A 16,915-nucleotide genomic window follows, 5' to 3' on the forward strand; every position below is an offset into this window, starting at 1 on the left:
GGTGAGCTCAACAATGCTCTCATTTGCTTCATGAACTTCTTTTTCAAGCTTTTCATTCAAAGATTTAAAGTAGATGTTGCTCTCCTTGAGCACTTTGACTTGACTCTCAAAATTTTGTTTCAAGATAGCCACACTTTCTAATTCACTCTCTAATGACTCAATCTTCTCACACAATTTCAATTTAGCATTCTTTAGTTTCTGATTTTCTTCCTTTATGCTAAGAGTTTCGGTGAAAAGTAAGTCATACTTATCACAAAGTGCAGTGTAAGACTCATCATCAGGAACAGATTCTGAGTCAGACCCACCATCTACTTGATCAATCTCCTTGATTGATGCAACAAATGCAACTTCATCACCCTCAACATCGGAAGAAGACTCACAATCATTTGAGTCATCACTCTCACTATCACTCCAAGTGATTTTCATGGCTTTATTCTTACTTGAAGAATGATTCTTTCTATTGTTTGCACATTCAATTGCTATGTGACCTATTCCACCACAAGTGTAACATTTCACATCTCTCTTGGTTGTTCTTCCTTCTTTAAAGTTAGGCTTCCTCTCTTGTTTTCTCTCAAATGAATTCTCTCCTTGAGGTTTGAATTTGAACTCCTTAAAGTTGTTACCACTAGTTCTAGCTTCTCTCCCTTTATTTCTAAGAATTCGTCTAAATCTTTTGACAAAAAGGGCAACCTCATCATCGGACATGGATGATTTTTCACTCAAGTTTTCACTCATCTCTTTGACACTTTGCAAAGCAATATCTTTTGACTTCTTGCTATCCCTTTCATCCATTTCAAGTTCCATCTCAAAGGTTTTAAGCTTTCCTACCAATTTACCAATTTTGAGTTCATCCAAATTTTGGACTTCTTGTATTGCATGCTTCTTAGATTGAAATCTCTTAGGTAGAGATCTAAGAACCTTTTGGACAATGGTAGACTCCTCATAAGGTTTACCTAGGGACATGGCTTCATTTGTGAGGGCTTCCAACCTTTCATAGAACTCGGAAAATGACTCGGACTCTTTCATCCTAATTTCTTCAAATTTGGCATGTACCATTTGAAGCTTAAGTGACCTAACTTGTTTGTCCCCCTCATGAACAACCCTAAGTTTGTTCCAAGCTTGCCTAGCCGTGACACAATGTTGTATGTGTGCAAATTGTGAGGAAGACAGTGCAGTGACAATAGCATTTCTAGCCTTCTTGTTGGAGCTAGAGGCCGTGACTTCGGCAAAAGACCATTCGGACCTAGGCTTAGGAGTTTCAATCCCATCAACTATCCGTGTGGGAGGAATCCACTCAACATTGAGATACTCATATGCCAACTCATCATAGGCATCAAGAAAAATTTCAAATTTTTCTCTCCAAGCAGCGTAGTTGTTGCCATCAAAGAATGGAGGAGAGTTGCAAGATCCCGCAACACGATCTCTTTCCATCTAGACACACCTAGAAAACAAACGACACCCTAGGATCTCTCTATTTGCTTTTAGAGTAGCGCTCTGATACCAATTGAAAGTTTAATTTAGGTGATCTATTCACTCAATTAACTTGATTAAATTCACTTTCAGTGATCGGACCCCAATTTTTGGTTTATGTGATCACTCACGAACTAGTCAACCAAACACAACTCTGACGGTCCAGTAACAAAATGTGAAACTCCACATTGACTTCTAAAAACCAAAAAAATCACTTCAGTAAAACAACACAAATCAAACACACCAAGGATCAAGTGACATCCTATACACTCAGAGGACCCATCACAATAGGCATCCCAGTGTTATCCACAACTACAGTGGTGTGTGATTATCTAAACAGTTATATAAGTCATATATCAATTTTAAGCAAATAGCTCCAGTACAGATTTGTGTTTAAAAGATGAGTGAGTCAGTAATCATAACAACACAAATATGGAAGACAGAAACACACAAGATGTTCACCCAGAAAAACCACAAAGGGTAAAAACTGGGGGTCTATCCAGCTGACCAGGCAATCCACTAAATCAGAAGTTCAATACAAAAGAGGGTACTCAGCACACAAGCTCAATCACTAAGTCCTAGACTAAGTGGCAGCTATCTTACCCATTTTGTGCAACTTCCATACGCAAGGCAGATGGTCATTCATGAAGAAGGCAGCTCCACTCCAAGCTCATCAACCCATGGCACCAATCTGCACCAAGCTCAGTGGTTTCATCAATGCATGAACATGATATGCAAATGTAGGATTCACAAACAAAGATCAATCTTCTCAAGCTATCGGCATGAAAAGATCAATATTGAATCCTTCAACTTAAATCTAGAATGAATGTGTTTGAAGTATGTATGAAGACTTTTAAGCACTCAAACCCATATAGAATTTCAGATTTAAACAAAAACAATTTCAGAAAATCTCTATGTGATTTTTCAAGAATTAAAAACCATTTTTCTGAAAATTATGAAGATGAGCACCTCACATGGAAAATACCCAGCAGTGAAAACCCAAGAATTCACGCTCTGAAATTGCTCATCAACGCACTTACATATCTGACCAGGCAGCACCCCTTATGCCCGTACACACTCACGTAAGAGGCATGTTCGCCCATGCCACGTGGAAGCCAATCAATGGCTGTCCACAAGAGACGGATTAAGGGCATATTCCCTTTGTCCTAGTGGGGTATCCTAGTATTTACTAAGGATAGAAAAAATCAGCTGTCAAAAGGAATTTTGTATTTAAAAATCAGAATGAAGAAGATGATGAATAGTGTGTATGCGTGAATGGGAAAGAGAAAATCAGATCTGAATGCTACAGTGGAGAAAACAAGTCTTGTGCAATGCACATGCATGTCTAATACTAAATAGAATATGGGCTTTCAAAGAATTGGGCTTAAAAAGCAAAACCCGAAATGACCCACTGTAGCAACTGTAATTTAAGTAACAGTCACTGTACGTGAAAAACAGTGTTCATTATGATCAGTGAATGACTAGTCAAATAGACAAAAATCTGTTAATTTCATGAAATGAATGAAGTGCAGTATACCTTGTGACTTGTTCATTCTTGACTTCTTCAAAGCAGCAGACCTTGTCCTAAATCTAGCCTAGAGCTTGTGAGTGAATAAATACAAATTAATACAATTGTTTTGACACGGAAAATAGCCAACATTAACAAATCCTAGAAACTAACAGGTTCCCATATCACTTACCCACCCGAACCACAAGGTTCGGGTCGGAACCCAATTGGCTGTTGGTCTCAGAGAAGAACTCATCTGTTTCCTTCGCACATAAGTCTTTTCCTGGTTCTATAATGATATGCCTGAGATCTCTCCTGAGGTGATCTCTCATCGCCTAAGCATTAATCCACAGCATCGTCCTGTCCGACAGAAATGTAGGAAATACAAACCAGAGATCTATCCTACTATGAAGGAGGAAGTGGGTAAGTTACAGAAAATAGGTTTTATCTGTGAGGTTTCATACCCGAATTAGCTTACCAACGTTGTGATGGTCAAAAAGTCTAATGGCAAGTAGCGAATGTGCATGGACTTCACTGACCTCAACAAGGCCTGCCCTAAGGACAGCTTTCCCCTTCCAAGAATTAACAAGCTGGTTAATGCCACAGCATGTCATGAGCTCCTTAGTTTCATGGACACTTACTCCGGCTATAACCAAATCCTTATGCACAACCTTGACCAAGACGATATTGCCTTCATTACTGACCGAACACTATATTATTATAAGGTCATGCCCTTCGGGTTAAAAAAATGATAGGGCCATCTACCAACGCTTGATCAACTCAATTTTTCCGAATATATCAGCAAGTCCATGGAGGTTTATGTGGACGATATGTTTGTCAAAAGTGTCCGGGCGAAAGAACACGTTCACAAACATTCAGAAATGTTTTCAGTACTCAAGAAGTACCAAATGCGTCTGAACCCTACCAAGTGCACGTTTGACGTATTTTCGGAAAAATTCATTGGCTTCTTGGTTAGCCAAAGGGGGATAGAGGCAAACCCTGAGAAAATCAAAGCCTTGATTGACATGCAATGCCCTCAGAATTATAAGGAAGTCCAAAGCCTAACAGGCTGGGTCGTCACCTTGACACGATTCATATACAAGGTCACCGATAGTTGTGCTTCATTCTTCAAAACTCTCAAGGCTCGGACAAAATACATTGATTGGACTCCCGAGTGCAAGAAGGATTTCCAAGACCTTAAGGAGTATATAGGTAAATCACCCCTACTATTTAAACCCGAGCTAGGGGAAAAGCTACTCATCTACTTGTTCGTCTCCCAGACAGCCACTAGCTTGGTCTTAATCCGACTTGAGGATAAGGTCGAGCACCCGATGTACTATACCAGCAAAGCCCTCCAAGATGCTGAGACCAAGTATCTAAAGATAGAAAATTAGCCCTCGCCTTTGTCACGTCAGCTCAACGCCTCCGCCCATACTTCCAGGCTCACCCTATTGTGGTTCTGACCAACCAACCACTAAGGTAAGTTTTGTAATGGCCTGAGATCTCTAGCCGACTCATCAAATGGTCTATCGAGTTAAGTGAATTTAATTTACCGCCCACTTCTAATGATAAAAGGGTAAGCCATTGCAGACTTCATTTCATAATCCACATTCCTACCCGAGACTGAGCCCTCCTCCACCATTGTATCGACCACTGGCCCACCTACTTCATCAACTCCGGCAATCAGGTCGAATAGCCCAAGTTGGTCTTTGTATGTTGATAACTCTTTCAACCAGCAACGTCGCAATTCTAAGCCTCCGAACAACGTCGCAATTTCGAGCCGATAAACAAAACTAAACCCAACATTCGAGCTTCAAACCCCGAGCAGCTACAACCTAGCTTCACGCCTCGGTTCCGACGCACTTAAGCTACCCGAGCATCCCCCTTCCGGCCTGATCCACGAACTTGCCTCTCTTCCGACCTAAGGTTCACGCACAGTGATTTGAGCCCAATTCCAAACACCCATCAACTTCCGACTCGGTGCTCCAAGCCCAACCCTTCGCGTCTAGCCACAAGCTCCAACCCGAGCAGCTCGTCGGGATATTCCGACCTGCGCAACTTCGGAGCCCACCTGTGAAGTCTCTGACCCTATCCCCTCACAGCCTCCAAGCCTAAGCCCAAGGTCTTCGACCCGAGCCTCTCTACAACCCAGCCTTTCTTCTATTTGGCTTCCGACCCACTGGCAAGCTCCGACCCTCCGAGCCTTGAGATCCTACCTACTGCCCTATTCCGACCCAGCCCTCTGAAACTCACAGTGCTCATTTCACTATGTTAGGTCTCTCTCTCTCTCTCTTCAACAGTAACAAATAAATGTGAAGGTGGGTTGGGCCCTTTATATTTGGGCTTTCAATTTAAATTCAAATTTTAAATTACAAGAGCAATATCCCACCATTCAATAGGGTGGGATTCATTGAGATTTTGCCAAGTGTCTCTGGCTCGGAGTACGGAGTAATTAGAATTAACAAAAAAAAAAAATTTATGATCCTTCATGCCTCACCCTCCCAAGCTTTCCTACGGTACAGCTTTTCTTGCTAAGGAACTTAGGAGACTCTTGGACAGTACCCTAAGCAGGAACAAGTATGTGGTCACTTGTCGTTCTGTTCGGACTTCTTTATGTACAAAGTTCCCAACCAAGAAGTACCTTTTGCTCGGAAACTTAGGAGACTTATGTTCGTACTACTTCTCCTCTTAGCATAACGACGAGTCACATAGACTTAGCATCATGTCGTTTGGGCCTAAGTAAGGTCTTACAAGGCCCAAAGACTAAGCCTTTTCTAGGCTCCTAGGCCTCGACCTTCTAGACCCAAAGACTAAGCCCTTTCTAGGCTCCTGGGCTCCTAATCTCCGACCTCCTAGGCTCCGGCCCCCAAGCTGCAGCCTCTGACCTGTGCTAACTCATTCGGATCCCCGAAATGGGTGACATGTGGCACTCTCACAATGCAAGTTGTCACATGAGACACGTGTCATCATCGAATTAGTTAACACCTTTCCAAAAGTACTATAAAAAATGTACTTTCTTGTCAGAAAAGCCTGTAACCAAGGCCAAGAGGTTGGTCAATTTATGTGGACAATTTGTTTTATTGATGATTCGGCCACAAGAGTAGAGTTCGGGAGCTGTGACCCTATCTATATTGTCTTTATCACCTTCACAATGTTCCAATATTGGAAATTGCATGAGGAGTACGTACTCAATGACTTATTTCAGGATGTACAAGGATTACCATCGTGGAGATTCACCACTACCAAACCTGGGTTTGTATCACACTTTTCTAACAGAATCTGAAGAAATCAAGAGACAGGTACATGAGATTCTTGAATGAGGAGTCATCCAGCCTAGCTGTTCACCATTTCTTTTGTCGAAGAAAGATGGAGGATGATGTATGTATGTTGATTACAGGGCACCCAACAAAATAAAAATCAAGAATTGGTATCCATTATCGAGGACTGATGACCTTTTAGATCATCTACATGGTGCTTGCTACTTTAAAAAATTTGATCTCAAATCTTGCTATCACCAAGTTTGCATCCATAAAGAAGACACATGGAAGACTGCTTTCAAGATAAAGCAGGGACTTTTTGAGTGGCTATGTCATTCGGGTTATGTAATGCTCAAGCCACTTTTATGCGATTGATGAATGAGGTACTCCATCCTTTCATTGACGATTTTGGAGAGGCATAGTTGAAGACAATAACAGATCAATGAGAACTTTGGAATCACATTCGACAACAATATGAAGTCGCTACATCTATATCAATCCTTGAAGAAGACCAAGTGCTTTACCCTTAAGAACATAAGCATACCATAACCAATAAGCAAACATCCATATATTATTGTCTAACACTGAGAATTACAAAGAACATAACCACTACCAGCATGACCAATATCCTAATGACTAAACCATCAAAATTAAGTTTATTATATTATGTAAGTTAATACGGTTGATAAATAAAACGATTACACTATCTAAATAAAATATGATACTCTGTTGAAAAAAAAAAAATTATATGACATTCTCACATTGGATTGCATATTATGTGCTACCTAAGTAGAAAAAATAGATAATTCCATTTAAATCAATAAAACGTTTCAATATTACATAATAGTCTCTATGGGCTTTTTTTTCCCATAAAGGTCAATAGGTTGTGAAATTTATCACACTTTAGTCAATAGACCAAATCCACTTGATGATGTCATGTATTTTGGTGCATCAAAAATTACAAATTTGCCCATTCCTGTTTTTTCATTAGTTATGCCTTATGGGCATGAAATTTTGGCATTGGCCTTGATTTAGTATTTAGAAAAGAGGTTTGATCGAGGATTAGAGTTTAGAAATAGAGTTTAGGTTGACAAAAAAATTGTGCGTTAAAATACTCGCGGGTACCGGGACCGAACATGGCGAATATGGGGGGAAAATTTCGGTATGGTTATGGATTTGAAGATTTTCGAAATTATCATATCTGGTATAGAGCGAGGATGGTATTGCAATTTCCATCCCCGAACACGCCCCAAATTATATATATATAGGAGTGCTCTAAAACTAACTAGTTAGTAAGTTAATACGAAACTAACCATGCTTTTGGAACCACCACATAACTAATCTTATAATCCGAACCGTCAATTATTTAGGTCATACTTCAAATATCATCATTACAAAAAATCAACTAAATCGGAAATCATTTAGTCATCTAATTGAAATCAAATAAATAAACGATCAGTGTTTTTGATAAAAACATATAAATAGTTGTTGTTACAATCAAATGACTAAATGATTTCCGAATTTGAAGATTTTTTACAAGGATGATCTTTGAAGTAGGGCCTAAAAAATAGACGATTCGGATTTTGAGATTACATTGTGTGGTGAGCCCAACATGGTAGTTAGCTTTGTATTAACTTACAAACTAATTAGTTTTAGAGCATTCTTGTATATATATATGTTCGTATCACGAATCATCTCGACAGAACAACAAGTCACATAAGACTTAGCGTCATGTCGTTTGGGCCTAAGCAAAGGTCTTCCTAGGCTCCTGGGCTCCTAGGCACCGACCTCCTAGGCCTAAAGACTAAAGCCCTTCCTAGGCTCCAGCCTCCTAGCCCCTGACCTCCTAGGCTCCGGCCTCCCAAACTTCAGCCTCCTAGGCTTGGACCATTGTCAACTCATTCGGATCCCCGAAACAGGTGACACGTGGCACTTCCACAATGCAAGTCGTCACAAGGGACACGTGTCATCACCAGATTGGTTGATACCCTTCCAAAAGTACTATAAAAGGGGTACTTTCTTGTCAGAAAATGGGACTCACTCATTATTATATTATTCATTCACTCTGTTCAAATATTCTCTTGACAATGACTTGAGCGTCGGAGGAGGTTTGGCCGGTACCACACCGGTGCCCTTCCCGCTCACTTTTGTGTGTTTGCGCAAGGTGCTTCGGATATTACGTTTTCACCACTACTCACTAGTTAGGCCCAGCTATGCATTCATACCCTACTTCGACGTGTCATTCTCTCAGTGGGAGGTCAACAGGTCCACGTGATTTGACTCGACGTTGAGTGCTCTACCATTTTTGAGCATCAACAATTTATATTTATTTATTTATTTTATTTATAATCTTATTAATGGAAAAATATATTATAATATTTTCATTTTAAATAATTTTATATTTATATTATTAACATATAATATGTATATAACTAGTTTTGAACTATCTTTTTCTTTTGGTCAAATATGATTTTTTTTATCTTTAGCTATATTATGTGCCTTTAAAGTAAACTTATTTGTTAAAAACTTTAAAAAATAAATTTTTTAAACTAATGGGGCGGATGAGGATGGGAATCCCATTCCGCAAGGATATGGGTACAGGGAATCCTCAAATTGAACAATCTGAGGATTGGGTGGATATGAACGCCAAAATTAAATTCAATTATGGGTATGGAGGTAGCATATCCAACCCCCTGTCCTCCATTGCCATTCCTATTTTAGAATTGGGGTTTTGGAGACCCAAACTCTAAGTCGTTTTGTTGCCTAACAGTCAAATATAAACCTAATACAAATTTAAATATGCATGATAGTATATGTTTATTGATCTATTGTAATTTATTTATTTTTTCATTTTAGCAATGGTGACTAAAATGAAATTACAAAAAAGTAGATTCAGAAATCTATAAATATAAATTATTTAGTGATTTATTTGTCACTTGCCCAAAAAAAAAATTCAATAAAAATGTGAAAAAGAAAAATTTAAAGGAAAAAAAGTTTATTCACCCTGCCCAAAAGCAAATGGTAATGTCAGAAAAAAAAAAACACACTAATTTGTCGAAAAGGAAAGAACAAAAATAGAAAAATATATTTTACAATAAAATTTCTTTCCACCTATTAATGTAATTACCTTAGCAAATAAACCATAATGTAAGTAAATGCAATTTTCATTATTTTATTATTTTTTGACTTATTTACAATTTCGCCTCCTGAAATTAACTTCTATTTTAAGATGGGTGTATTCAATTATGATTTTTAAATACTTTTTTTAAGTAACAGACTTTTATGGACTTTATAAACTTTTATAGATTTTTATGGACTTTATAGACTTGCATAGACTTTTATAAACTTAACAAAATTATGATAGACTTTCATGGACTTTTATAGACTTACAATAGAGTTTTATGTAGAAGACTTTCAATGACTTCTAATAAATTACATTATTGTCATGGAATCCAAAAAAAAAAAAATGTCAACAACAAACTTTTTCTTATAACTCTACACTAAGTGCCAATTCCCCTTTCCCATGATAAAGAACAAACAACAACTTTAAATATTGTTCTCATCTCAATCTGATAATACATTTTCACGCTATTAAAATCAGAATGGAATTGCAAAGAAAAAAAATGTGCAAGGAATCTTTATACATGTACTACGAGAAGATCAGGTTTTTAAAGCTTCTGATCGAATCTCTAGTCAATGCAAAATGTTATAAAAATAAAAAAAAATAAAAAGAGAACAAAGGTATTGCAGATGCAGTGGCTGCCCATTTGCTACTGCAGATGCAATGGCTGCTTAACGCTGCAATTGATATGAATTGGGTTAGAGGATCATTTGGGATTGGCATTATATAATGGGCTTGACATGGGCTAGTTCGGCTCATATATTCCAAGTTGTAAATTTTTTAGAAAAGTATGCTCATCCTACATTTTTTTTCTTATGAAAGTCTAAAAAAGTCTTTGGAGGTCTACAAAAGTTAAGTGTTTAAAAGTTAGGATTAAATACACCTTCTTAGGTTTATTTTGTATCACATTACCCTATGAAACTAATTTTCGTGTTCCTCCATGCCCACTTCTGTCATTTCTAGCAAACACATCGTTTGAAATATTGAATTGTCATGGGAAAAATTGTAATTCCAGTCACTCAGCACCCAATTCTTTTATTTTTAAAAAAAAATTCTCTTCCCCTTCCCCCTCCCGAGCCCTATCACCCAACCTCACCACCCACCCAGCCCAGCCACCAAACCAGCATTGACGCCGCCCCCACCTAGCTCTGTCTCACCCAGCACCGCCCCCCACCCTGACTTCCTTCCCCCCACCCAGTTTGTCCCACTTCCTCCCACCTAGCCACCCAGCCTCACCCCACCTCCCTCCCCCAACCCCACCCCCGCCCCCGCCCCCGCCCCCACCCCCAAAAAATTTTTGTGATACAACCGTTTCAAAAAATTCTCTTCAAATGGTAATTTTTGGAACTATAATTTTGCTCATGACAGCTCAGCATTTCAAATGGTGGTTTTGCTAGAATTAACGGAAATAGGCAAAATGAAACACAAGAATTAGTTTTAAGGGATAATATGATACAAAATAAACTTTAGGGAGTGAATTTAGACTAGAAGTTACTTTCAAGGGCGAAATAGTAAATAAATCTTATTTTTTTTGTTTCTTGTCTATTCATTCAGAACAAAACGCACACTGAGAGAAGCAAAAGCAGAAAGGCATAGAGGAGAAATGAAGAGAACAGGAGGGGCAGAGAAGAAAAGGGTGCGAAGGTCATCAGGCGCTATTCAAAACGGCGGCAGGGATTCCAACTCTGATACTCCTCCTAGGGTTTGTTCTTTCATCTGATTCTCTCTCGTCCCTGATCTAGGGTTTAACATTTATGAAATATGCAATTCAATTTTGTGTGTATATATGTATATATGGTTAATCTAAATTGCTAATTGATTTGTTCTTCGTGCAATAACATGTGTATATAGTGAAAAGCACTTGTTTTCCTTGATGCTCTCTTCGGTTGCTGAAAATGGTAGGAGAGGAAATGAGTCGACAGTTTTGAACATCATGTTGTTAATTGTTTTGGAATTGAAATCGGATATTTTGTTGTGTCGGGTAGAGCTTCTGAAATGAGTGTGATTTTGTATGTCCTCATTTTTGTTTTCTTGGCATCTTTGGCTTGGTGGATAGACATGGCTTGTAATGAGCAACTTGGTTAGCCAAAAAGAAAAAAAAAGTCTTCCCAGCAGAGGAAAACAGAATGTGTTAAAAGTGTATGAGGCCACTGCAAGATGCATCAGAAGATGGCTTACAAGTTCTGTGCCCTCACATTTTAGATCTCAGATTAACGATGATCACATTCTATATCTTGTGTGACCGGTAAGAATTATTTTACCTAGTGCTACATGAGCAATGAAAAGAAAATGTAGATTCCAAGACTGCTCCAAAAGAGAAATTGCTTCCTAGTGTTTTCCTTTGATCACTTCCTACATCTATACTATAAGTTAATGCCATTTACAGAGGACCTCCCTTTGTAATTAATATCTTCCGGGTGTGATATCCTCATGTTTTCACGTCAACCTTTTAAATTCAATCCAACATGAAACTTTGTTTTTTTGGAAGTAGAATTATGAGCCTTATCATTGGAGGCAAATTAAGTGGAGGATTTCAATTTTTCGACATTGTGATTGAGTCCTTACATATTTTTCAGATACTGTAAAGTACTACAGGCTGTGATAGAATTGAATTTCTTCAACTGAATGATAACTCACTTTGTGTTTCTGTTATGTTCCTTTGGCCAAGCATGCAAAATACGAGATTTATATTGTCATCGGAAAACACCTAGATTTCAGATAATATAAGCTTAGATGATAAATTGGTTTATATTTATAAGAAAGAAAAATATTTGATAATACGTGATAGATGATGTGCCATTGGTGCGGTTATAATTACTTGATTCTCATAGGGTTTATTTCTCTTTGAGATTTCTTGGATAATTCTACATAGCATGCAAAATTGAGTTTCTATGGTGAAAGAGTCCCTGACCAAATTCCAAAACAACTTCGAACATAGCTTGGATAATTATATCTGTGGATATTTTGCATTGCAGACTTAGGTGGTGTTGCCTGCATTGTGAGACTGCAATTGCATTTTAATTTGTTAGTGTGCATGAGTGCTTATGATGCCTTCCTCTCTGTCACTCAATTATCTCAACTTTAGGTAATTAGTGGTGGGCAAGTGTTTGTTTTCTCTTGAATATACATTTCCTGGGTTGATGCTTATCTGTGCCCAATGATGTTTTTTTTTTTTTTTCAAGGAAAGATGTTTTGGCCAACTGGTTTCCTTTTTTGTAGCTTATACTTTCCTTGTTTTCTGATTTCTACATTATATTCTTTCAGAAACAAGCTACCAAGGAGGATGTGTTCCAGTTGTTTGCAGAGAAGGTGAGAGACCATAAGGACTTGGTGTCTAGGTGGGCTGTTCTACAGGAGACACGAGTGGAATATTTTAGAGGGAAGGATTTTGTAAGATTTTTGAGAAATCATCCTGAGCTCAAAGATATTCTAGAATCAGATAGGAACCTAGAAGCTGAAGATATTGCCGATGTTTTACTGAGAAAGAATCTTCTAGTGCGCTGTGATCGTGTGGTGAAAACTGTTCGTCCTGGGAAGAAGAAGTTGTCAACATGGCCTGCACATTTGGAGATCTTTCCGGTAAGTTAACCTTTTTTTTCCTGGATAGCCAGTAAGTCAACCTTTTAATTGTTTTTGAACAAGTAGCTTGCTGCCCTTGCAATTAGGAGCCTGCGCCTTCTTGCTTCTCTTTTTTCATGTTAATGATGGTCTCATTGTTTTTATTTTTTCATTCTGTATTTGTACAATTATCATGATTCGTGACACTGGTACTATGGACGCAGTTTAGATTATACACTTGGTAGATTTGACAAAGCTATGCACATCTACTTTGTAACTATGTTCATGAAATGATATTGTTGTGCCCTTTTTACTATCCTTAGATTGGTATATTTTTATACATGTGTTTATGCTATATTTAAAATTTCTTTATATTGTTAAATGGGAAAATTTTTGTACTTTGTATGCATGTGTTGCCCAGAAATTGTTTGTGCTTCTTTGTAAAACTTTGAAAATTGTTTGTAAAACGTTTAGGCACCTTGCATCATGTTTATTAATTCTTTGACTGTCTACAGGACCAAGTATTTTCTGAGAATGATGCCTTCTTTGCGTGGACTTTTGTTAAACGGAGACCTCTCTGGCAGACGCTCCTCTCATTCTTCTGGCCTGTTTTGACATTGGCAATTTGCTTGTTTCCTGTATATCCCCATCGGTGCAAGCTACTAATTCTCTACTCATGTCTCGGGGTCCTGCTGCTTTTCTTCTCTCTACTTGTTTGTAAGCTCTGAACTTCTGGTTATTTGCTCTCATTTAGTTTAACATTATCCTTTATGAGCCTCACATCTTGGTTATTTTTCCTGTTTTAAACCTTATTGTTTTACCATGATCTGGATCCTAGAGGAAAAAATTTGGTCCGTACCTTTGACCCGAATGAAAAAGTTGGACTATTGTATTACACTTGCTGCTGTGTTGGACTTGGCAACAATTCTGTACGTGAGTCATATTTTGGACATCAATATGCCTAGAAATTTATATTGGTTTGAGGCTGCCTTACTTATAAACAAAAGCCAGGCTGTATCAGTGACATGTTTGTAAAATTATGCCTATACATTTAAATAGATACCAAGATGAAGTTAGGTTAATACGTTCTTGGTTAATATTATTTAATCAATGGATTCAGTTCCTTATTCTAGTCTAGTGAGAAATGACTATAGTTGTACTGCATCGTCTTTAAAGCAATCAGTCTGTCAGGTTTTGCCAAGGAATGGATGAATTTCTAGTATGTTTCTTAGTTATCAATTTTTGAAGTTTGTACTAGGTCTGCAGTATAAAAGGGGCACTTGAAAGTATTGTTACTTTGATGGCATGCCACGTTGGCATTGCGCTTCTTGTTGTCTGTTTCATCGTTATGTTCAGTGTTCCTTACCCATTGATGAAGGTCCAATTATTTTATGAGAGATTGTCTTCTTTTTTTCCCCCTCTTCCGTGAGAGACCAAGCCAATGTTTACTTGTTAGTGATGACAGAAATTTTTGTTGCTGGTTTATCTACAAGAAGCACAGTTGCTAGTTAGCTTGAATAGTTTTTAGGACTTTGTGACTTCCATTTTTTTTTCCATTTTTTCCATTTTTTCCATTGCAAGTATTAGCAGACTAATTTGTGTTTGCCTTTTGCCTCTCTTCCAAGCTTATGACTCTTGTTCAATAATCATGCATCTTATATTTCTTGACGTTCTATTCTAAAAGCTATCCGAATCAAACCCTTATGTAAATCAACAATATCAATGTCAATATTACCTATAAGAGGCTCATAAGTTCTAGCTCAAATGGAATTGGGGTAGAGTGGGGAAAAATATATACAGCTATGAGAGTGTCATCACTGCTGCCACCTGGTCATAGATTAAACTAGTAGGAATTTTATTTCCAGATTTAAATAAACAGTCCTTGATAGTGGAAGAACCACACCTCTTTTACAGTTGTTTTTATCATCAGGTTTCCATCGTCTTGGCCTAGGCATTACAAATTCCTGGTTGTCTTGAACAGTTGCATTTCTTTGGATGGAGAAACATCTCTCAAGTATTCATTATGTACTCTAGAAACCTTCACAATATGTGTATAGATTTTTGAGTTGACTTCAAGCTTCTGCTGGGCTGTTTAGTGATCTTGTGGTTCCTGAATTTTGGAATAATCTTAACATTCCGGATTTATTTATGTAAATGATTGCTCCTGTAATGATCTGTTCCTTGTCATATTCAACATAAACATTAATTTTTTTAACTTTATTTCTTCTTGATTTCCAGTTAGAGGTGCAATATTTGGTGCTCTATATATTATTTTGGGGAAGCGAGTTTGGTTTTTCCCAAACATTCTTGCCGAGGAAGCTACTTTGAGAGAATTATTCCGTTTCTGGCCCAAGAAAGATGAGGAGGAGCGACCAAAATGGACAACAAGGATTTTCTATGCCGTAGTTGCTGTGCTTGTCATATTGCTGCTGAGGCACCATGCCCCTGATGAAGCTGCTAGAGCCAGGTCAGTTCTGAAATCTACTTATATACCCAAATAGCACTTAAGGCTGATCATCTGCCTCACTATACTATGAAGTTAAAGTCACATTATTGCTTAAGGGACGAAGTGTGACTACACAACAAGATTTAGAAATTTCAGATCTGGAATAATCTACAATCTTTTTCCCTTTATATTGAATCTTTTTGTTGGGGTCCTTATTGCTGATCCATCTTGCTTCATGTTTGCGAGCCACTGCTCTGCCTGATGACTTGCTAAACCAGTAATCTGCTTTTTGTCCTTGCAAAGCATACTAAAAATCAACTCTATTATTCTTGCAGGTATCATAAACGTGTATCGAACATAATTGATGATGTTCTTGAATGGAATCCAAGATTGGCGCTTTCAGGGATAATGGAGAAGCAGCAACCTGTGGTTAATGCGACAGAACCAAGCAACTCTACTGATGAAGAGGTGATACCACCTGATGGCATGGGTGAAGAAACTATCACAGAGCAAGATGAGGCAGACGTTAGTGAAAACCTAGACACTAGTGATGAAAACCTAGACAATAGTGACGAACAAACACATGATCATATATGAGTATAAATCATGCAATACCTAAAGAACACCAAATTCTGTTTACCCTTCGCCTTTAAATTCGAGTGTAAAACCATGTATTCAGACAAGAACAATATTTGGGTCACCCCTTAGGGGTACCTCATGGTCACCTCACCCTCTTAAATTTTAATTTTGGTAATGTCGGTGTATGATCAGAACCGTTCACTTTTAAGATAACATATTAAAGATCATTTATACAAAAAATTAAATCAATCGAAAATCGTTTGATTATATAACTGTTGTTAATTAAATAAAAAAATAAATGATTTTCAATTAAAGAGTGATTTTCTTATCAAATCGTTGATTTTTTTAATTTAATCGACAACAGTTATATAATCAAACGATTTTCGATTTAGTTAATTTTTTGTATTGAATATCTATAATAGGTAATCTAAAAAGTGAATGGTTTCGATCATGCGTTGATATTGTCGAAATCAGAATTTGGGGGGGGGGGTGACCTTGAGGCATCCCCAAGTATTGTTCTTCAGACAATAAATCAGTTAGTTACAAATTGTGCTCCTTATGTTGGATTTACAGATCGAGGATATTATACAGCTGAGTGACTCTTTCTATATGACCACTTGGATCGTAATAGTCAAGTGAATTAACGCATACAGTAAAGGAAATGAACACTACACAGTAAAGGAAATGAACACTACAATTTTTATTCTAAGCCTCTTTAGAAGTTCAACATTCGTGTTGAGGTTTCATGTAGCACCAGAACACAGTAACTAATCCATAATGTACACCGGTTTGTTCTGGAACCAAACTTTACACGACTGAGCTTTTGTGTAATTAAGAAATTCAAAAGCAGTTTGCAAAAACAGTTTTTTGTTTTACAAATTCAAAAACCCCATAAGTTTTGAAAACATGGAGAATAAGTTTTAAAATACAACTCCGGAATTGTGTGTAAACTTCGATAAGCTACTCCTTTGGAATCG

The 16,915-nt window shown here is 37.7% G+C and overlaps 1 protein-coding gene across 1 annotated transcript; it reads left to right on the forward strand.

Annotated features, from left to right (window-relative positions):
• The first annotated feature begins 10,922 nt into the window (after positions 1 to 10,922).
• Positions 10,923 to 16,493, forward strand: LOC147299582 (translocation protein-like protein). The gene is made up of 5 exons (XM_086253039.1): positions 10,923 to 11,057; positions 12,620 to 12,934; positions 13,429 to 13,630; positions 15,152 to 15,380; positions 15,695 to 16,493. Exons 1-5 carry the CDS (start codon positions 10,959 to 10,961, stop codon positions 15,954 to 15,956), a joined length of 1,107 nt encoding a protein of 368 aa, XP_086109165.1. The 5' UTR covers positions 10,923 to 10,958; the 3' UTR covers positions 15,957 to 16,493.
• Positions 16,494 to 16,915: the final 422 nt, after the last annotated feature.

This window comes from Dryas octopetala, chromosome 1 (genome assembly GCF_963921425.1).
Source record: "Dryas octopetala chromosome 1, drDryOcto1.1, whole genome shotgun sequence".
Lineage (NCBI taxonomy): Eukaryota > Viridiplantae > Streptophyta > Magnoliopsida > Rosales > Rosaceae > Dryas > Dryas octopetala.

Coding starts and splice junctions, on each gene's coding strand:
- LOC147299582 (XM_086253039.1), top strand. CDS start 10,959: ATGAAGAGAACAGGAGGGGCAGAGAAGAAAAGGGTGCGAAGGTCATCA. Junction 11,058..12,619: donor ACTCTGATACTCCTCCTAGG/GTTTGTTCTTTC, acceptor ATATTCTTTCAG/AAACAAGCTACCAAGGAGGA. Junction 12,935..13,428: donor CACATTTGGAGATCTTTCCG/GTAAGTTAACCT, acceptor GACTGTCTACAG/GACCAAGTATTTTCTGAGAA.